The sequence below is a fragment of the Anastrepha obliqua genome, chromosome 1 (genome assembly GCF_027943255.1).
Source record: "Anastrepha obliqua isolate idAnaObli1 chromosome 1, idAnaObli1_1.0, whole genome shotgun sequence".
Lineage (NCBI taxonomy): Eukaryota > Metazoa > Arthropoda > Insecta > Diptera > Tephritidae > Anastrepha > Anastrepha obliqua.
Window position 1 is genome coordinate 161,368,025 of NC_072892.1, and position 23,069 is coordinate 161,391,093.

General features: G+C 38.8%; 1 protein-coding gene across 1 annotated transcript in view; it reads right to left on the minus strand.

The window, feature by feature from the left end:
* Positions 1 to 23,069, minus strand: part of LOC129239263 (hornerin) — a 189,755-nt gene that overhangs the window by 81,557 nt on the left and 85,129 nt on the right. Inside the window, exons 4-6 of the mRNA XM_054874635.1 lie at positions 14,572 to 14,669; positions 7,776 to 7,984; positions 225 to 377 (exon numbers count right to left, since the gene is read on the minus strand). Of these exons, the coding sequence (XP_054730610.1) occupies positions 225 to 377; positions 7,776 to 7,984; positions 14,572 to 14,669 (460 nt within the window). The remainder of the gene's footprint in view (positions 1 to 224; positions 378 to 7,775; positions 7,985 to 14,571; positions 14,670 to 23,069) is intronic.

Genomic DNA, 23,069 nt, shown 5'->3' on the forward strand with positions numbered 1-23,069 from the left:
AAGAATTTCGCAAAGTAAGCCAAGCCGCATTGAGCGTTTCAAGGAGTGCCATAAAGAAATTGAATTTATAAGTGGAACTACTTTAAATAGCGTTTGTGGGCATGTGTGTGTAAATGTATAGTTATGTGCGTGTATGTGGGTATGGATGCAATGAATATTTTTTATTTATTTATATTTGTATTTTTTTTTTGCTTTTTTTTGCAAAAAACTGTTGGCGCATTTACATTTTTATCGCTTATCCGCAGCATGAAGTAGCGTCCTTTGTAGTAAACTTTGGCAATACGCGGCCAATAGTAATGAGCCACTGTCGTCTTGTTGCGCAGCACCACAATGCCACTTGGCGTCAGACCCAGAAAATACTCGACGCTGTCCTCGCCCTGTTGAAAGAAAAGAGAAAAAGAAGCATGAGAAAGCTGTGAATATATAAAAAAAAAAGTCCACTACTTCCATATAACTTAAATAGCAACAAAAATGTTCGCTATGAATTCAAGGGAAAGCATAAGAAATACAAAAAAAAGTATTGAAAAAAAAATACAAAAAACAAAACACCATTAAACCCGAAACAATCGCGCGTATCCTGTAAAGCAACTAAACATAAAACTTAAAAAAGGCTGAACGCATCGTTGAAAAGCGCGCTGAAAACTTTTACATCACCGAAGCGTGCCAAGTTTTGTAAAGAGGTTATTAAAATTCAATAAAGTTATTAGCTATGTTGCACGCGCCACTTCGCCGGCCAACACCGCTCCTACCACCATTCAACGGGAAGAGTCTGATGACGGTCATTATCACTACATTTTGTGACAAAGTTTTTGCGTCTCCTTACATAATTCCCTCTTTGAGTTTTTCTTCTTTTTTTCATCTTCTTTTTTTCATCTTCTTTTTTTTTCTTCTTCTTTTCTTCTTCTTCTTCTTCTTTAGTATGCAGTTTGACCTTTCGCCAAGCAGACAAATAAACAAGTGAATGCCGTAAGACCTGCCAAGTAGTTACTGTTACCGGCGATAATTTTCCGTGAATTTACTTTCGAATTCTTTTTGACACTTTCTGCTGGTTTGAGCGCACTTTTTTGTGTTTGCTGCGATGTACGACTCTTTCTTTTGCTTGCTTCAAAGATAATTCTCACTAAAATATCGCTAGCGCGAGAAGTATTTTATATGAACAAATTGTTTTTTTTACTTTATAGTAAAACCCGGTAGGTGGCTCCCACGCAAGTGCACGCTTAAGTGTCTCTTTAGTGCTCAGTTTCAATGGAATCCGAACTTTCGTTTTAGATATCAATCGAACTTATGTTTTTAAATGTATTTAAATCTATCAAGAAATCTGATGTCTAAGCGCTGACGACATTTCTTTTTCCACAGGCAGCACAGAATTTGACATTGAATCAAGATGTGACGTCGTTTTCTGGCAAAATGAGAGGATAGGTTAGAGCAATGAGCGCAAATGAGCTTAGAGCAAATGAGGGAATGGTTAGCGATTTCTGAATAGAATTTTTCAAGCCACAATCTGTTTTTCGTAGGACTCCCCCATCTCCAGGTTGCTGTTTTTTAAGTCCTTTATTTCATCAATTAGCAATTAGCTTGAAAAGCGCCAACTAATGCCGAAGTGTCAAATAACCTCGACTCCAGTTTGTATCATACTTGAACCAGCAATAGAACTGTTAGAAATGAGCAAACAAGCGAATGGGATGGAAAAGCGTCTGAGGCAAGCCCAAGTCCAAGTAAACAAGACTTTGAGGGTTTCCTGTTTTTTAAGGTATGTGAATGTCAGCAGAGTAGGGATATGCGGCTGTCATTAGTGTCGCACAGGAAAAGTGGTAAACAAGAGCTAGCACTAGGTTGATAATTTTATAATTTGCTAATTTAAAAGTAAATTTTATCACATCTAACCTGCTGCAAGAAGTTATGTGAAATGGTTGAAGCATCACTCTGACACTTCCCAAGTAGCACTAAAGTGCCGTTTTGATACCATTATGAGACTTCCAACAGGAAAATATCTGCAGCCAGCCAAAGCTGTTGATATAATGGAGAAGATTGATGGAATTTAGGAGGGCGCATTACCTTAAGCTGTCGAAGAAAGGAGCGCCCAGTCACCTTAATCGTCTAGTTGTCGAACGCGGACATTTACAAAGAAAGTGCATTAAAGTCTCCTTCTCTGAAAGGTCACCACAGTTTCTGCGATGGAGGTTAAAATGTAAATCTAGCTTTTTCGCGTGAGTGCCGATCGTACAATGATCGGTAAACACAGATCGGTAAACACAGCTGCGAGTTTGGAAATTGAATGGCGAGGAGTCCAAAGAACTTTTTGTGTCCTCCGTATATTTTACTGGGGCCAAAGGGTTTTCGAAATATCACTTGAAGAAATAGATCTCCATCTTTTCTGCGATTTCCTCAGAAATAAGATGTGAAGTTTCCCTTTAAAAACAGTTGGGGGGTGCCGATGGCCGGGTAGGATGTCAGGGAGATCAATTCAGTCCTCTTCCGGGCAAGCTCATCAGCAATTTCATTTCCCTCTATGTTTCTATGTCTTGGAATCCAGATCAGAGGTTTGAGAGAAAAGATTTCAGAAGATATTTGATTTCCTTCTTACAGGAGTATACTAGTTTGATTCTGCACCATAGCGTTGTTAGAGCCGTGATTGCGGCTTAACTATCGGAGAAAATCTTAATATCTCTCTCGCTCCCATGTTTTCTCAGCATCTTTGCGATCCTGCAGAGACTTGTGCCTGAAAAACTCTAGCAGTATTCGGCAGTTTAAAGGAGATAGGTAAACTGGCTGATTTAGAGAAAACCTCTGCGCCAACTCCCAATTCCATCTTGGAACCGTAAGTGAAGACGGAGGTGCAAGCTTCAGTGCAGATTTTCCCCTCGATCTAATCCTGATAATTTCCTTTTAAAGATTGTCTCCAGAGGCCAACCTCCTTTAACCTGATTGAAATAAAGTAAAAGTCGATGGCAAGTAAGTGCAAAACGACATTCAGGGCAGCACTGGGGCAAATTTTACATGCTCGATTTTATCAAATTTGACTCTGAGGCAGTAAACAGCAGTGCAGCGTCTAAGTGCAGTCAGAGACCTTTCTAAAATTTCAGCCATGACGAGGGAAATGGTCCGGATACCATTGGCGTATGCTACTACCTTAACCCCAACCTTATTTAATATTTTCAGAACTTTGTCAATAGCAACTAGCCAAAATAGGGATGAAAGGGCACCACCGCGCGGCGTCCCCCTGTGCACGAATCTAGTGACTTTAGCCCCTCTTGCTACCGCACTAACTTCCCTGCAGCCAAGCAGGTACGAGATCCAGAGACAGATGGGTTTTTCCACCTCCCTCCAACTCCGCCCTCATGTTATTAAAAGCAGCCTTTATATCTATAAAGGCCGCTAAAGTGAATTGTTTTCTCTCTAGATATTCTTCCACAGTCCCTACATCCTCATGTAAGGCTGGTTCCGTAGATATCCCTTTCAGGTAACCTACGGTGCAGTGGCCAAATTTTAAATGGCTATGGTGGCGTAAGAGATCGTGTGGGAGGGTGCCAGTACCAAGAATGCCTTTTAGGCTATAACCTGTATAATCTGTAACTAAAGCTGCGGAACTTGAATCTGTGAACTTTCCTCATTTGCTATTTTCTAGTGTTCTTGTGAAAATATTGTTGTTAAGAAAGAAAGATATGTAGAGGACTAACAATTTTAAGTCTCCCAGAATGGCACCTGAGAAACCTGAGTGCGTTTCAGTCTGGTATAATTGTAGCCAGCCTGAAATTTGCCACAGAGATTTAATGGAATAAGATTTAATGGAGCTTCATGCGCCTTTTTAAGAGTGAGTAAGCGTTAGTATTACTTTACTATTACGAAACCAGACGGTGATCTCATCGATTAGGCAGGGCCATACTAGCGCTTTGTGGTTATAGCAAGGCGTGTTGCAACTCTTCATAAACTTATTAAAATAAAGACATGAAAATTTAATTAAATAATTACGAAAAAAATGTGGGAAAATTGTATGGCACCGCTATAAAATAACTACAAACAATTAAAAAATCCATTGTAATAAAGCCACGCACGCAGGCGACGCAAAAGTGCTAAAGAGCAACTCCGAATTGGCGCTAATAAATTCCATTTGCACATAAACCATATAAAATACTACGATAGTTGGAGTATTACGAGTTAATAAATTTTCATTTGAGAAATGTATTTAAGTTAAAAGAAGATTATAGACGCCATAAAAATTTCGTTCGCTTATTTATTAAAACACTAAAATAATAAAAGTCGATGGTAATGTTGCGATAACTGGGTGGTGGAGAGGGCAGAAAAAAAAGTACACGCACATAAAGCATTGGAACACAGGAACCGGGGGAAAAACATGCAAGGGCGAGTGGAAATAAAGAGAAATGGATGGGGAGAAGGAGGAGTGGCAATTAGGTTAGTGGCAGTACAAAGTCATGTGACTCTTCGTGCTTGAAATGTTGTACGACAGCCAGGAAGTTTGGTGGTGTTCGCAGCGTAGTTTGGCTATACGTCGCTTGTAGCCGCCAATATAACCAATAAAGTTGCTATCACCAAATACATACACACTTACGTACATACATATTTACGCATACACGAACGTATATCAACTATCAGCATGCTTTGTAGCGGCAGTAAGTTTTTTTATGCCAACAAGCAAATGCGCGAGTGAAGGTGATTTATTTGGCCATGATATCAAAAAGTACCATAAAAAATGTAAATGAAGCGAAAATTTACGCAAAAGCATAAAAATGAAAAATAAAAGGACAAAGTAAAAATGCCAATGGCTCACATACACACACACACATGCATAGCAAGAAAGGTCGTAGTACGCAAACACGAAACACAAATTTTCCCGTTTTTTTCGCTTCCCCTGCCCTTCCCCTTCTTCTGTAATGTAAGCATGTATGTGTATGCAAATGGCGGAAAACGTAATTGATGTGGTCCGGTGTAAGGATAATGAAATCAAGGAAGGAAAACCGACCAAATTGGTTGAACAGACGGCCGGCACTGTCGGCGACAATGAGTGCCAAAATAGTGACAAATGACCAAGTGTCGAAATGTATGAATGAATAAATGAATGGGCTTGTGACGGCTTACGGTTACCACTTATCTGAGACTGGGGGCTGGGCTGGGTGGCGCACGAGTAGGTGGGTCATTGTGGGTGTCGTGATGTTTTATTGTCTGATGGCTGTTATGATATGAACAGGCTGTGAAATGCAAACATGTGGCGCATGAAATGCCGGCAAATACGTTTTTGTGACTTTAAGAAAGGAAGCAAATCACAAATTATTGGGTTGGTAATTTTATAATTTCAGTTTTCATAAATAAGAGGCAGGCTTGCTGATGAGGTTTGCTTTAATGCGCTGCTGATAATTTTAGATTTTTCTTCTTTCGATATTTGAAAACTGTTACTTGTAGCTACTAACAGTCAAGAAAGTAAATGTTTACTTCGACTGGGGTCATTGATGGTGCATTCGAAACTGGTCAGGGAATGCCTGGCTTCACAGCCGATTGCGTCCCAATTCTCCAGCGTAAGGTTCATCTAAAAACTGTGAAGAGGATGATCTGGCCAGACAAGGGACATGTGAGGTGATTTCCCTGCGAAGGCAGATAATGGGGATTCTCTTGACCACTTGCGGTCTGCTCCTGGAAAGCTGGGCTTCACGCCAACTCAGCGAGAGCTGTGCAAGTAAACAAACTTGTAAGTTCGCGTAACACTTCTGCCCACGTGTGGGTCGGTGTCTAAGGTTGACAAAATCTGAGCTGTTTATCGTTGTGGGTTTTCTCACAAATCACTATCCGCAAGATGTGCTTGCTGTGAGGCTTGGAATTACCTCGAGTCCTTTTTGCGTCGGATGTAAGAAGGATGAAGTGAAATCATCTTAGCATCTTCTTCTTAGCTGCCCTGCTCTCGCGGGTTAAGAATTAGGCATCTTGGCTCATACTTAATCTACACATCCTTATAATCACCCCACCCCCCACCTCTCTTCGCCCTTTCCTTTCGTCTCATCGGCCTTCCTCCACCTTACTTCCTTCACAATGGTATCACAAAGGACGAATTTGTTTTCTTCGTTTAAGTGTGCCTACTACTTGCGCATACATTCTAACATAACCTAACCTCTAGGGTCCATTGTGTTACCAGTGAAATGCATTTGGAGTTCAAGATATTATTTTATATATTATAAGGAAACATCGTTGAGAATAAATGGTATTAGTTTTAGCAGCACATAAGTCTTACTTTTCTAATTTGAATCTTAAGTCTATTATTATTATCTCGCGACCAAAATTTAAGGATATACAAAACCTTCACCCTGCCCCATGCTTACTTATGTTTGCGTACTATGGACGCTAAAAACTACTGCATTAATCAGCTAATGGTATTTGAAAGAGAAATATTCCGAAAAATATATGGACCTGCAAGACTGCGAGACGGTACCCATCGAATTAGATATAATTAAAGAATGAGCTGGAACTATTAGCCAAAAACGAAACTGTGATAAGATTCATAAAATTTCAGAGGATAAGATGGCTCGGACAAGTGTTTAGAATGCCCAAGGAGAGAACAACTCGAAAGGCATTTCAATTACGCCCTGTTGGAGGCCAAAGAAGAGAACGCCCCAGAAAGAGATGGCTCGAAGTCGTGGAAGTTAACCTTGAAAAGCTGAACGCGCGGCGGTGGAAGGAGGCAGCCTTAGATAGATACAAAAAGCGCAAGGCTGTGAGTGAAGGAATGGTTCACCAAGGGCTGTAATGCTTAGAAGAAGAAGAATATTTCATGTAAGTCTTCGCGAGTTTTAACAAGCCGTTCAGCCTTCAGGGATGACAAATATGTCGATGCTAGGCAAATTTGTCGAGTCCTACAAAGAGCAGGGCAGTAGAAAAGTTGGTGTTCCAATGTACAATATCCAATGAAAGCGTACACTGTGAGTCCCGAATTATAAATGTCAAATTTAACAAAATAAAAGCATAAGCGCGATAACAGCGACTCCTAACCCCGGAAAAAAATGGAAAAGTGGGCGTGGTTCGTTCTTTTGAACTGATTTTGAAGGTATATACTTTTTACCAAAGGATTTATGAAATCGTAAGTTGAAAGCGTACACTATGCTAGGGATGATAGTCCCGAAAGGGATCAAGTCCCAAAAATTTCGGGTTTCCGAATTTGAAATATCGAGTTAAAAAAAGTAAAGGCATAAGCGCAGGATAGCGACTCTTAGCCCCGGAAAAAAGTGAAAAGTGGCCGGGGTGCGCTTTTTTGAATTTATTTTAATGGTATATGAAGCTTCTTGTGCAACTATAAGTAAATATTTAATATGGATGGGCGAAATGTAGACATGTCAAAACTCATTCTGTGGATCTCGTTTGGATGACAATCCTTGAGTGTGGACTTAGCTCCTTGTGCTTCTGCGATGGAATATTCGATGACATCTCCGAATCAAACAGTTACTCTTTCGGAGTGTAGGCCTAGCAGATCAATTTGAGTCGCATTTTTGTCCTTTTTTGGCTTCTGCATAGTTTTATCGAATATCATTCAATTTACTATGCACTAAATCTAAGTACAAATTTATCAAATACTCGTAAATGATTAATCGTACCAAATACTTATTAGTAAATATCACTTTAAAGGTGGATGTTACGAAAAAAAAGTGAGGTATAAAAAAGTTTCAGCGCGCTTTGATGTCCTTTCTATAAAAAATACATCTAAGAACATCAAAGCAATGCTTTTTCACATCCGCTTATTAATCGATCTTCCTTTCGTTCCAATTAACATTTTCACTCACCAACACCGGATGCAAATCCACGCCGTACATGTCGTGCCATTTGACTTTGTCTAAATAATTCAGCTCTGCCGTCGCCGGTGACATGCCCTTTAATTGCTGATGAAGCTCGGCGACACGTGCTTCCAGTTCGCTGCTCTGATTTGGCAGCAAACGAAACTCGGACACATAGCCTTTAGAGTGACGTCGTTGGTCATAATCGCCCAGCTCAGCTGCAAATGAAAACGGAATTTTTAAGTGAAGAAGAATTAGTGAGGGAAGTAGAAAATAAATATACATATGCAGATGGAGAATTTGTGATATACGAACAATATGACATACCTATGAACCGATTGAGATGGATGAGCTTTGTACATTTGTATATGTATGAGTAAGTAAATATAGGATATGTACACATAAATAGCCATATATTCACTCCTGGTCAGTTTATTTGAAGCGCGACATTTTGAGCAGTTTTGACTACTATTTTTTCGTTAATTTTCATGCATTTTTTTAGAAATAAATTTTTTTTAATAAAGTTGCAATTTCTGTAAATTCAACATATTTTCATCAACATTTCAAACCTTTTAATCAGAAGTAAAAGAAACAAATTAAGTAAGCAGTTCTAGACATAGTACACATAAGAAGTTCGCTGGAGAACTTTAGTATATCAACGGCACAAGACGCTTACCTCAAAGGCAAATCTACGGCGACAGCCCTTCATGAGGTAATCCGAACAATAGAGTGCTCTCTGGTGAAGAAACATAGTCTACTCAGTTCAAGAAGCGATGAACTTTGTTGTGGAAAACCGATGGAGCGGCAGATTTCTATGTGGCTGCAGTGACAGTCAAGCTGCGCTTAGGGCCCTAGACAGCTCCCCAACCACATCAGGGGTAGTCGAGTCCTGTAAATCCAGGCTGAACTATGTTGGTAGACATCATAGCCTGATGGGTGGGTATCGCGGGTAATGCGACCTCTGACTCCTTAGCTAAGATGGGCTCTGAGGCCAACTTCTTTGACTCAGAGCCCGTTTTGCCACTCCCTTCTGCGGCCATCAAAGCCACGGTTAGCAAATGGGTAACTACAACCCACAAGCGAGCTTGGCAGGCTGAGAGAGGCTGCAAATGAACTAAACTGATGTTACCTGTCATGTCCGATCGACTGTCGCAAACCCTTCTGTCATTAAGCAGAAGGGAGTGCAGACAGCTGGTTGGACTGATGACGGCTGGTTGGACTGGGCGAAGCACAGGTTTGAAGTCTTTGGCACTGATATGTTAAGAAGTGACCATTTTGGCTCCTTGGCACCACAAGATCTACTCCGATTTCTTCGGAGATCGGGTAGATTAAATGAAAATGAAAAGGAAATCTAAGTGTACTACAATGGACTTAATTAATGTCTGAGTGTCATAGGGGTACTCCACAGTGGGGAGTATTATCTCCACTTCTTTGGTAATATGTGATTAGCAACATTTTAATACAACTTGGGATCACAGGCTGTGGCCTAAGTTTAAACGCTATGTAGATGGAGAGACCAGACGACGTGCAGAATTAGCAGAACTTTATGACCCATCTACAATCTCACATAAATCTCATTATTGGTAAACATGAAACGACGCGACGGTTGAAGACTCACCGCAGTCATAATTGGCTTCTAGTCTATAGGAGAGCAGGTAGCCAAAATGGTAATTCCTCACAACGCACACTGTCACAATTGACAACCCTGGCTTACACGTCAACAATCTAATGAGGTTCTTAAACCTTACAGACTGTACATATATAGTCTTGCTTTATAAAACCGTTAAACAAGTTGGTAACGAGGATGTGACAACAAAATGGTGCGGAAGCGATAGTTCCATTCTGGATGAATGACGACCTGAATCAACCAACAAACCCAAGCATTTTAAAGCCCATGATATTTTAGTGTAAGGCTCGCAACTCCTGGTCATTTTTGATAGTTTCTTCCTTGTCGGAGTTACGCATTTTCTACAAATAGCGAATGCCAGTTATTTTTTTCGGATTTCTAGTTAGCTGATCGGTGTTGCATATAGTCCATATACATAAGTACATGCATCACTATAAAATTGCCAAAATATTTTCAATAAAAAAAATATGTATATAAATATGCGTACTTACATACATAAATGTAAATAATACACTTATACTTATTCGTAAAAATTAAAATGGATATTAAATGATTTCCAATTTATTTTTTATAAATTTGACTGTATATATGTATTGTAGTTATCCACATAAAGGGTATTTCAAAAGAATTGTTGTTTTAAAATAAAAAATGTAAACATTTACATTACTTCAGACTTCACTATACTTGAAAATACGGCTCTTATTATTTATTATTCACTTGTGACATGTAGTTGAAATACCCTTTATGTATGTAACCAACCAAATACAATACCGTGAAACAGTACTCTTCACACATGAGAAAATCGATATGCGCTCATTACTCTTAATCATCCAAGTAGGGACATGGATCTATTGCGCAGTGCTAGGCATCAGGCAGCCATTTAAGCTCTCCGACCACTGCAGTAGCTTTCAAGCAGAAGTCTTTGCTGTAGGAAAGGCTACAGAATTACAATTCCCAAAGACATCAAGCAACTCCAAAATAAATATATACGTTGACAGCCAAGATGCGAAAAAAGCATAAAGTTCATATGAAATTTCATCTAAAAACGTTCTCAAAAGCACAGAAGCCATAAATAGATTGACTGTAGACATACGGCTGCACATCTATTGGGTACCCTGACATAAGGACATTCCTGGAAATGAAATTGTAGATGAGATTGCGACGAGCACAGCTTACATGCCATTGGAGCAACAAGAAAAAATAATATTAAAACCTATAAAGATGATCTACAATGGAATTGGTGAGGACATGAAAGGACGAATAGACATGAGGTGGTACAATCTAGCCTCTAGAAAAGAAAGCAGACCTACCGTAGGTATACTGACAGTCCACAATTTGCTAGCGGCACAGGCAGACAAGATAGGAATTTGCAATTTTTCAATGAACTGGAAGAGAAGGAAATGTTAGAACACCTTATATGTTCTTGTCCTGCGTTAGTCAGAACACGAATGAAATGCTTAGGAGCTCTACAATATGACGAGTTAGAAAGCCTCTCGAGGTTAGAGCTTCAGAGTTTACTTAGATTCGCAAAAGACGCAGACTTATTACAAGAAACCTACTGCAAGGAAACGTAAGGTTCAAGCTCTATCTGGTACCACTAGGGCCCATAGGTCTATGTGAAGGCTTTCAGCCAGCCTGGTCAACCTAACCTATTTTAATCATCATCCCCAAAATTGTGCTTGAATCACTTTTTTACTAAATAAAATTAAATATTTTAAGTGACTGAAATTTTTCCTTTAATCTTTATCGGCTTGCTATATTGCTTGTCTCTTTGTATATTGTAGCTGTTTGTATATTGAAGCTGTCTAGTTGACAAGTGTCGAATGTGATTCACGTTTGACGTTATTTGCAAAAATTAAAAATCTTCCGATGGCGTAACTAATTTTGCGTCACCCTGTACTATTGCTCAATGGCAGTAAATCTACATTTGTAGTTCTTCAGCGTCACGTCAGAATTAAAACTTCTAGTTATGATCCATCAATAAAAAACAATCTTGATCCTCAAAATTATATGGCACAGACGTATGGGTACCTAATAAAGAAAAAATGTTAAGAAAATTAAAAAAATATATTTTTTTGCCAAAAAATTTGGAAAATGCTTTAGCATCCTACAAAAATTTAGTGGGATCCTTTAATTGGTATGTGCGCAGATTTATTACCATTTAGTTATGGTATAGTGCATTTATCGATTTTCTCCTCTGTGAGGAAAAAGCTAAAAATTTGTCGCACTGTCTAATTCAGCTCAAAATAAAATAATTGTTTACAACTATTCACAAATTCCCTCCTCTTCTCGCTCCAAAAATACTCATTCTATGCTAAATGAACCTGAAAATGATTCCAGCTCATACGCTTCAGTGGCAAAAATGAGCTGAAAATGTTGATGAGCAACTACTGGAGCGTCCCTGGTGCTTACTTTACTTCCGCGCGCCTCATTAAGCGATTTTAATAAATTACAACAAATTTGTTAAGTCAATTGCTACTTATTATTATTTGGCATGATGAGCATGAATGGAATTTAATGATAAATGCGGAATTTGCTAGAATCTTTTTGATATAAAATTTAATCTGAAATGTTGATGCTTAAGGGTGGAAATTAGGACTACCGGTAACTAAAGCGGTTGGTACTTTCCAAAGTATTCGCGTGGTAACGAGGTATTATATAGGAAAAAATATTCTATAATAAAGGACGTTCCTCAACACTGAACATGAAAAAACTTTAAACATCACGTACAAATCAATTGATTTCCTTGGTGCTACCCAACAGTTTCTAACCGTACACTTGAAGTGTGTTCAAATAAGTCTGTGGAACACAGGCTTCCAGAGCAACAAGCAACGTTTGGCTCCGGTGCTCAAAACAATTGCAACACCGGACTCATGACTACTTCCGTGAGTCTTTCCAGAGTAGAGAAGACCCGTCATTTGGGTACTCTTGATCCGGTCGTTTAAACAAAGTATTGAAATGCTATAGCGCTTCATTTCACGTTCCACTTGCAGAAGACGTGAGTTCGACACAGTCGTTGTCTCTTATCCTTTTTGTATTCCAAAAACCAGTCTTTGTCTTTATACGAAAGCCTAAATTTCTCAACGAGGATTTTCAATTATTTATACGATGCTGAGAATTTGGCGATTCGGTAGCAATTAAGATTGGAGAAAGTAGGTTGCTAGCCCGCTTATCCTAGCTTGGTGACAGATGAAAAATACCTCCATTTCCAAGGTATTGCCCATTTTGGTTCGCGAGTGGTTTTTATTTCCCAACCTACCCTGCACATTTACGGAGTGTTCCCCTATCCACCACCTGTGGATGCGAACGAGTGGGAGAGAGGCAACCCCACACGTCCTATGATCCACTAGGAATTGAAGAAAAACATGTGTACAACAGATAGTTTTCGTCTGGTGGAACTCGCTGAAAAGGACGACATCAGTTAAGAAGCTGGAGTGGGTCCAAAAGTCTGCCCTCATTGGAATTAGTGGGGCGCTTTGGACTACTCCCACTCTAGCGCTTAACGCTATGCTGAATTTGGTACCCGGAGACATCGCAAGGAAAACTTCAACTGTAGGCGTCGCAATGAGATTGAGGTATTGGGGCCATAAGCTAAACTTAAGCTACGGACACTCTACTTTTCTGAAAAACTTTTAGTTCATCTCCATGATACTGTATCATTGTACACTCTCGCCTGATCTGAGCGATATTTTTTTCATTCATGCTTCCTAAAGAGAGGAGAGGACGGTATGCAAAGTTTGGAGAGAGGGCATGGCAAACATGTTTACCGATGGCTCGGAGTTGGCCGGAAAATTTGGTGGAGGAGTATTCGGCGAGGAGCTCCACATCAAGCTCAAATTAGGGCTTCCGGACTACTGTAGTGGAAGCAGTGGATTGGTTGTTTACTTTTGTAATTACTGTAACGGACGTAAAGATATACTCTGACAGCTAATCGTCAATTAGTGGGTTTGGGCTCGTTGCTTGTGTGTTCGAAGATAGTCGGGGAATGAATTACTTCTCTATCGACTGCATCCGAATCCTTTGATATAAGGCTCATGTGGGATCTGCTGGGTTGATGGGCTGGCGAGATAGGCGACCCTGGAGACGGTTTCATCGCAAAACGAGAGGATTGGGGTTCCCTTAAGAAACTGCAGCCTGCTACTGGAAAGGTGAGCCTCGCGTCAGCTTAGTTAGCGAGTCAGTCTAATCAATTCGTAGCTCTAGAATTTGGTAGGTATTCTTACCGGACATTGTTTGTTAGGTGTCCATGCGGTGAGATTTGGCATTGCTTCAATTACTTTCTGCAGAAGCTGTTTGGAGGATGAAGCCGAATCATCTCAGTACCTTCTTCGCGGCTGCCCTGCTCTCATCGGGTAACGATTTAGACATCTGGGCTTTGACTATTTTGTTACACCTACGCCTTCTTCATTCGCGTTGGAAAATTATAAATACACCACTATTTTTTTTATAAAATTATGGTTCATTCTACAACAAAAACCATATAATACAAAGTTTCGAACATTGTTCAAAACTTTAAAAATATTTACTTAGGGAACGCGGGAGCGGGAGAGATATTAAGATTTTCTCAGATAGTCAAGTCGCGATTAAGGCTCTGACGACGCCAAGAGGGTGTGGGGATACTTCAGAGAAGGAGACTGTAGCGCATTTTCTCTGTAAATGTTCGGGCTTGGCAGCTAGATGACTAAGGTCACTGGGTGCTACTTTCTTCAACAGCTTAGGCCAGTGCGCCAACCTAAATTCAATCAATCTCCTCCATTATATCAACAGTTCTGGCTGGCTGTAGATATCTGCCTGTTGGAGGTCTCATAAGGGTTTCAAAACAGCGCTTTAGTGCTACTTGAGGAGTGCCAGACCAGCACTTCAACCATTTCACGTACCCACCACAATTTCTTCAATTTCTAGAAATTTTCTGGTTATGCAGTTTTATACCCCGTTGAATTTTAGTTTGACAAAGTATAATTTACAAGTGACTACAAAATACCGTTGATTTTTGAAATTTTTTTTTGCGGATGGGTCCTGCCTATTCTTCCATACAAAATAGAAGTACGAATTTTTTTATGTGGAAGAAAAAATATTGCTGATTAGTTGCTGCTAAGCGAAATTTAATAATTATTATAATTTTATATTTAATTACAAAAATTTGTATGCAGTTAAGGTATAAAAAAATCCACTACTCACATTGCACGACGAATGCGCCAAGCTCCGCAGCCAATTCGAACGCCACGGGCAATCTGCCCTGTAATACATCTTGCTTTACTTGTAAAAACAGTTGATATCTGGAATGAGGAACATTTTAGTTAAAATAAATATATTTTTATTGCGGACTTAAAAAACAAATTTAAAAATGAATATTCTCTAGAGAAATATATGAGCTAACTTTAATTAAAAACACCCTTATGGACAGAAATAATTTTACAAAAATTGTTTAGGAATTTTTTTTCTTCAGCCTGTGATTTCTGAAGTATATTTACAAAAGTTTTGAGTATTGAGCATTTTGAGCAGAGGACCCTCCCGCTGTCTTTCATACGAAAAGGAAAATTGGGGTTCCCTTGAAGGATTGGGGTTACCAGAGATTCATCCAAATTTCGATATCAAACACCTGGTGGGCTTGTAGGATCAGCAGTTTGAAGCAGTTAACGCGAATCCTATTCAATCATGGTTCGGTTGTCATCCTCTCCCCACCCAATCCTTCTTTCCCCCTTTTTCTCCCATAAAAACCAATTGAATGCTAACTAGTGGTGAAAAATGGACCACTTATAAGAATACCATCCAAAACAATGATTTTAAACCGGCCAAAGGATCGTCCGCACTAATGCCCAAGAAGATTTGCCCAAGAAATTATTACTTTTTCAAAAAATTTCGAAATTTTCTTGATGTTGAGAAACTGGCTCTTATGGCCAATAGAGAGACTTGTGAAAATGGGTTCTTTAAGTTTTTTTTACCTATAAAGGAACTACGAAATTACCTTCAAAATGGACGCTACCATAGTTGTAGAACAAAAGAATTTCATTATTTTTGCGTACAAGTTTTGCGCAAATGATTTGAAACTGTTTTATGGTTGATCTTTAGCTCCTGAACTATGCTACGACTACTAACATGCCGGTCAACTCCGAGTATTCCTCAGATTTCCTCAAATTTCCACCTGAAGCTGTTCAGCAAAAGGAGGGGCCTACAGTTTGAAGTCGACTCGGGCGACAAATGATTTCTTATGAGGAGCTTCTTCATGGCACAAATACACTCAGAGACTTGCCACTGCATACCGAGAGGCGATTGTTATTAGAAAAAACATTTTCTATCAATTGGTGTTTCGTGACCAGGGTTTCGATCCTGAGAGCTTTCGAATCGTAGTCTTGCCAACACATTTGGCTACGACGGCCGCGATTTAACTGCTTCTTAACCTAACCTTAATTAATATACTAGGTGCGCAACTAAGTTCTCGCTGTTTGTCAATATATAGATACCGCCAGCAGTGTGTGCTACTCGATTCTAACATAACCTAAACGTCATAAACCAAGCTTAGACATATGGTAAACAAACTGCTTCGACACATTAGTGATTTTGTTTCGGTATCAATACTTTTGGTTTTGTGAAAATGTCTGATTTTGTGCCGAATAATCGTCATTTGCGAGAAGTCTTGATTTTCCTCTTTCATGATCAACCGGAAGAATGCGCAAATTATCAAACACAGTACGCTTCTCAAGTATGATTGTCCAAAAACGGTGGACAAACAAAATCTTCCTATGTTTGTTTAAAAAAAAATTACCTACATCGTACAAAGAGAGTGCCACTGTAATTCAAAGTGGAAATATTTAGACATTTCTACCACTTTGGTTCTTATAGTTTGACTTTCCTTAGGTATGACGACATTTTTTAGGTAGCAAAAGCAAAAACGATCCTTTGAAATTTTTTAGTATTACCACTTAATTGAGAAATTCTGGATAATTTGGCAAGCATACCTTCCACAAACATACTTATTGTTTTTGCCAAATGATGCTTGAGTTTAGCACAAAACATAGCCGGCTCACTTAAGCTTTTAACGGCGGTTAAATTTTATATGCAAAAAAAAAAAACAAACCTCTTTTGGAGGTGGATCAACTCAAGCAGAGTTTTTATTAGTTTTCAATGGAAACGTAAATCGAATGGAATTTTAAAATTTTCCAATATTACACAACTCAGTATAAAAATGTTTTGCATATTAAAATTTTAAATACGAATGCTTTTATTGTACCCATAACCAATGTGAAATGAAACGCTAACAGCTGAATGCACAGCCGCCGTTTAAGAATGTATAGGTATTTTAGGCTTATTGTTTTTGTTGTTGTTGTTGTGCAATTGAAGTGCAATGCCAACACTCCAAGCACGCATAAACGTATAATCGCAAAGCATAATCAATTTACCATCCAGCCAAATCGCCATAAACGCTAATAGGCCTAAAACCGAACACACGCACGTGCGGAGATACATGAAAGCCCAGTAGGGAAAGTCAAAGGTAGCGAAGAAATATGTAATATGAATTTTGGTACAGGAAGTCTTTTATGATCCATGTCGATATATACTTTTAAATGGAATAAAATTCCGTTAGAATTATTTTTTTTTACTACTACTGAGTCTTGCACTCAAAGGCTCCCAAAATGTCCTTCCATTTCGTTATTCTCAATTGCCTTCTATTACTTTTTCTGCCCTGCAGTTTCTAAAGCTACAATTATTGCTTAAGCAATACTGAACTACCTCTCCTGCATCCGGTAAGAATAGCAACAAGTTCCGCAAAACCATTTTTTTTAACAGAAATGCTAAATTCTTTATTCCAATCAGTTCTTGAGGGAAGAAAACCCCAACGGACTTGTGGCTATTTCAGTTCGCACACAAACAGCAAGCGGTCTGATCAAATACTTTCGCTAACTATGTTTTATGTATTATACTTGTTTCCTATATTAGTATTGATTATAGTATTATCTCTTTACTATTTTCAATCATTTCTACTGCTTTTAAAGGCTCATGCACGGCTTCACTAATTCCACATTTATGAAGCTGTTAAAGATAAAAAAATTTTAAATTTAAATCAATTTCAATACCCTCTGTTCTTGCCTTGAATCAAAGCAAATAATAAGAAAAATAATTTCAATACGAAATTTTGTGTTGTTAAATTTTAATAGGCCGATAAATTTTAAATTGATTGGTGAAACCGGGCATTAATTGAAACTTTTAATAAATTAATTGTAATCAATAAATTTAAAAATGAAAAATGATAATTTTTTATCTTATCTAAACTTGTACTCTAATCTATAAAGGGTGATCAGATTGGAGGTACTTTTCCCTATAGGATTTTTTGATGGATTAAAGGTGACTCTTGTCAGACTAAGTACAAAATTTGTTTTCAGTATTCGACATTGACATTTCACCATGGAAAGATTTACGCCTCAACAACGTTTACAAATCATCTAATTGCATTGTTAATGGGGTAGTGACGCGAATACATAGCCTCTCCTATTCAAATGTCAAGCTCACCTACTCGTCGGCACACTCTGTCGATAACCAAAGAGGCAATGACGACGGAACATGGGCGGGATGACCCTATCGGATAGAGATAACCCTATCTGACACCAAATCTCGAAACGGATATTGGTAACCCATTAGTCTGACGCAAATCATACGAGCTGACGGCAGTAAGAGAAATCTGTCTAGCTGATGTAAGGCCGAAAACCTACACTACGAAATAATCATGTCATGAAAGCTAAACAAAAGCCTCGGAACGAACCAAAAATGTTGACGACTTTGCGAATGGAACACGGAAAAAAGATTGGAAGGTTGGATCTTGGAACCTTATCGTGTCGGTCTCCTTGTCGCAGGGATGAGACTCAAGTGGTGATTTAACTCCATGTTGTGGAGATTAACTTACCACGAACTAAGAGGGCAGCTCCATATAAGAATTGGGTATCCACCCATTCGCGGAACAGCGGAACTGGTGGCCACCCAAGTGCCAAGTACGGAGAATACCGTACCGACAACCTGGCAGGATGTATAAAATGCATTTATTTTCTGTAATGTTGAGGTTAACTGAGGATATTTGTGTACGAGGTAACCCACTTTTGGGAAATCCTCCCAAGCCCGAACCCCACATCCCCTTATGACCGGGACTGACACCCAGGGTTCCGGAGGAAGCGCACTACAGTGGTGAAAAATAACATATTTTCTATGTCAATGGAGAGCCGAGTGGGTGAGAGCGATACACCGACGTCGAAACGATCTGAAGCAACTGAACAAGTTTTTGAGGATGTTAAGATGGCGGACAATCTCTCAGTAGACTCAGATGGATCTCTGGTACCAAGTAAGTCTTTGACAATGACCAAACCTAGTGCGAATCAGGTAAGTATCGGCAAAAAGACTGAAGTTATTCGAGATTCGAACGCAGGTGCTGGTCTATCCTCAAGGGAGATTAAACGAAGAAAACAGAAGGCGAAGAAAGCCGAAGCATTAGCTGAGGCAAGTACTCAAGCTCCGTGCACTTTGACACCTGTCGTGGAAACGGCTGTGTAATTTCGTAAGCGCAACCTCTACCTTTATCGCGAGCACAGCGTTTTTTCATGAGGACATACATAAAGGAACATGGCGAATACCAGGAACAAATAACGTAAACCAAATTCGTTACGTAATCATCAACATCAGCACAAGAAGTAATGTAACTGACGTTCGAAGCCTCAGAGGACCAAACTGCGTGGTAAAAGCTAACTTTTGTCAAAAACTCACAAACGTGGCTAAAGCCAGAGGTTTGAAAAGGAACAAATGGAAAACTGATAATCTAAAAGACATCAATATTAACGTTCCAAAAGGAAACCGACAAAATAATAAACAAAAATAATTTATCCGACAATATAGAGGAAGTGTGGAGGGTTTTGAAAAGCTCAATCACATCTGCTGCATCAATAACAATTGGAAAAACAGTGAAAAAGAAAAACTCAGCGAAAACTGGAGCAGTTACACCTGCAAATGAAGGCGTTTCACATGTAGGCAGTCGTTGGCTGAGCATGATAGAAGAAGGTCAGGACCTTCAGACATTAACTGAGATAGTACAAGTAGAACTTTAAATCCCCTGGAGAAGGCGAGATTGCGTGCGAGCTCTTGAAAAATGAAAGCGTGGTATTTATGGAAAATTTTCATCATCTGACGACGCTGATATGAAAAGATGATATGATGCCTAGTGAATGGAACACGGCACTTATAACTTTAAAAAAGGGGATAAAACTAAGTGTAAAAACTACCGCGGAATATCGCTTCCCAATACAACATATCAAATACTAGCAAAAATCGTTAACAAAAGGCTTATTAGTTATGCTAAAAAAGTTTTACCAGAATACCAATGCGGTTTCAGACGTGGAAGAGCGACGACGGATCAAATATTCTGTCCAAAACAGTCTATGGAAAAGTGCTATGAGCACAACATCAACCAACACATGCTGATTATTGGTTTTAAGCAAGCATTTGACAGCATTAACAGAATGAATATACCTGTAATATTTCAACAATGTGGAGTCCCCAAAAAATTTACGCCGATGGCAATGATGACTCTGCGCAATATCGAATCGAGAGTTTTGGTACAAGACTGTATATCTGAGGCCTTTCAAATACAGACTGGAGTTAGGCAAAGTGACACGTTGAAGCAAAAAGAATTGGGTACGCGGATGTGACTGGGATGATCAGCAAAAACCTAGAAAAGGCAACCGGGAAAATGGATTGAAATTAACCAGCAAACACCAAAATATAAGGTGATGTCCAGAAAAAACGATCTGATACCTGGTACCTTAAACTAAGCCACGACAACGCAATGATCATTACAATCGACGGCAGAATACAAGCAGCAAATAAAGCATTCTACTCACATTAAACTCTTTTAATTCCTATATATCGGATAGTCCGATTTTGAGGCAAATCTTCGGTGCAGTCAAAGACAAGGGCGAGTGGCGTATGAGATGGAACCATGAACCGGACCAACTTATAAGAGGAGAAATGTTGTGCGACTCATCAAAGCTGAAAGACTAAGATGGCTAGGCCATACCATGAGGATGGACCCCACGAGAGCTCAACGAAAATTAATTGACGCTAAAACGTTTGCAACGAAAGCAAGAGGCAGACCAAGATCAAGATGGATTGACGAACTAGAAGACGACATGGGGAAACTCGTGGGTCAGCAATTGGAGAGAAACAACCAAGGATCGGGATAAATGGAGATATTTTTTGTGCAGCAGGCTAAAACTGACACTGAGCTTTAGCGCCAAATAATGATGATGATGAAATTTGAACCATCGAAAAATGGCTGTAGCAGCAGCGCAATTGAAAATGAGTGCCTCTATTTTAGATTTTCCTACAGGTAAACTAAGTATATTAACTCTTACTTAAACACATATGCACCTACAAATATGCATAGGCACAGACACATACATACGAACAACCGACAACATGTTTATTCATCTGCATTATAATGTTGCAACATGCCACACCCAGCGGCTCGAGAGCCTTAGTTAGCCGGCAATTATTTGCTTGTGCTTGCGATAAACTTCAACTGACAGGCTATAACAATATTCTGCGTAAATTAATACATTTATGTGTGGCATATAGACGTATAGCTGACGACATAGTCGACACTTGATTGGATTGTGTTTGATATCGTGCAAATATTTTACATACACACACACACACACACTTATGCACATCCGTGTGAGTCTAAATTCGCAGCAGACAGTAAATATTCAGAATTTGCAAATGGCTAGTCGATGAATTGCATTTATAAGTGCTTTTTAAACTACACATATATTGGAGATACACACACACACACACACTCATACATGTTTAATGAACTTTTTTATTATTTGTATGAATTTATCCGTTAATGTTTAATCAGTTAGTTGTCGTTTGAGCATTGAACATTTACATGCATATATACATGCATGTATAAGTGTGTATGTCTATGCATATGCATGTGTGTATAGGCGTATAAATATGCGCTGGCACTTGTAAGGCTTCCTTTGAGTTAATGTTTGCGCAGTTGTTGCCGTCGAACGCTCCGCTTTCAATGACAATCGATTGTGTCTCAAAAATATTTATCAACGCACTTGATTGCACGTCAATCGGATATATTTATTTGTTTAATTGCTATTTCCATAAGCGTATTACGGTGCTCAAAGTATGTGAAAATTGTTTGTGAAATTTTCTGCTTTGCATGAATGAGATTATACAATAATAATAATAAATATTTTCAGTCCGATTTTCTTGCTATGAAGGAATAAGCGATTAAATGTAATGCATTTTACAAAAATATTCACATTGCGTAGATATGTGCGTGCGCAGATTACTTATAATAATTAATTTGTTGCATTACTTTTAGCTAAACCTGATTGCATTTTCATAATGCAAATTTCTTCTTATCAAAGGACATAAATATTTTGCATTGTGGTTTGTGACTTTAGACGAAATGTAAATTATTTTTCAAACTGTCAATTATTCGTAAATCCTGAACTAGTCTATGCACTTTTAGTTAGCTCCGCAAGCAGCAACAAAAAAAGGAAATTCAGCTGCGAAATTCAGAATTCTAAGGTTGATACCCTAAAATATTCTCTTTTCAATTTTAATATTAAAATTTGTTTTAAGTTCTTAAGCCGTATGCTTGAAAATATAGTAATTTCGTATTATTTCAGCATTCCAATAAAAACAGCTTAAACTAAAATTTGATGTGACAGATATCAGTAGCTGAGATATTCAGAGCTGAATAATTTAAACTTTTGCTAATCAAGGCAATGGCAACATTTCATATCTTGTTTTAAATTTTTTTGCACAACTAAGACAAAAATAACAAGAACAATAACATATACTTCAACAAACAATTACAATCTTATATTAAAATAATTTGCCACCTTCATATTTTTGACCGATTTCCAATCAAGTTTATTATAAAATGTTTCAGAATATGTGAAAAGGGGCAAACTTATATTCAGCATAAATCATCTCATCATACCTCGTAACGTGGCGTAAACGCAGCAGATATAATAGTATTACGTTCATAAAATAATCACAACAGATTAACTAATTACCTACAATGAAGAGTAAATTTTTAATTTTGTTAATGGCCAGGAAGGCGGATGTACCAATCCAAAAGGGCTAGGGCCTTTTACATCTTTACATACGACTTAGCAGAATTTGAACATACAACATTTAGCAGCGTTCACACAACATAACAGACAGATCACTATTAATTTTGTATCATAAATTTTAAACTTGATAGGTACGCGAACCAAGTTAAATGATCACCATATTTTGGGCCTTGTTTTCATTTCCTTAAAAATTTATTTTTTTGTAGGTTGGAATATAATAAGACGCAAACTTATACAGATTCTGCGCAAGATTTGTGGACCTTTGCACGTTGGCAACGACGAATATCGCAGGCGATGGAACGATGAGCTCTATGAGCTTTACGACAGCATAGACATAGCGCAGCGAATAAATATCCAGCAGCTAGGTTGGCTAGGTAAAGTCGTCCGAATGGATACAAACGCTACGGCTCTGAAAGTATTCGATGCGGTACCAGCTGGTGGTAGCAGAGGAAGAGGAAGGCCTGCTCTACGTTGGAAAGATCAGGTGGAGAAGGACTTGGCTTCACTTAGTGCGTCCAACTGGCGCCGGTTAGCACG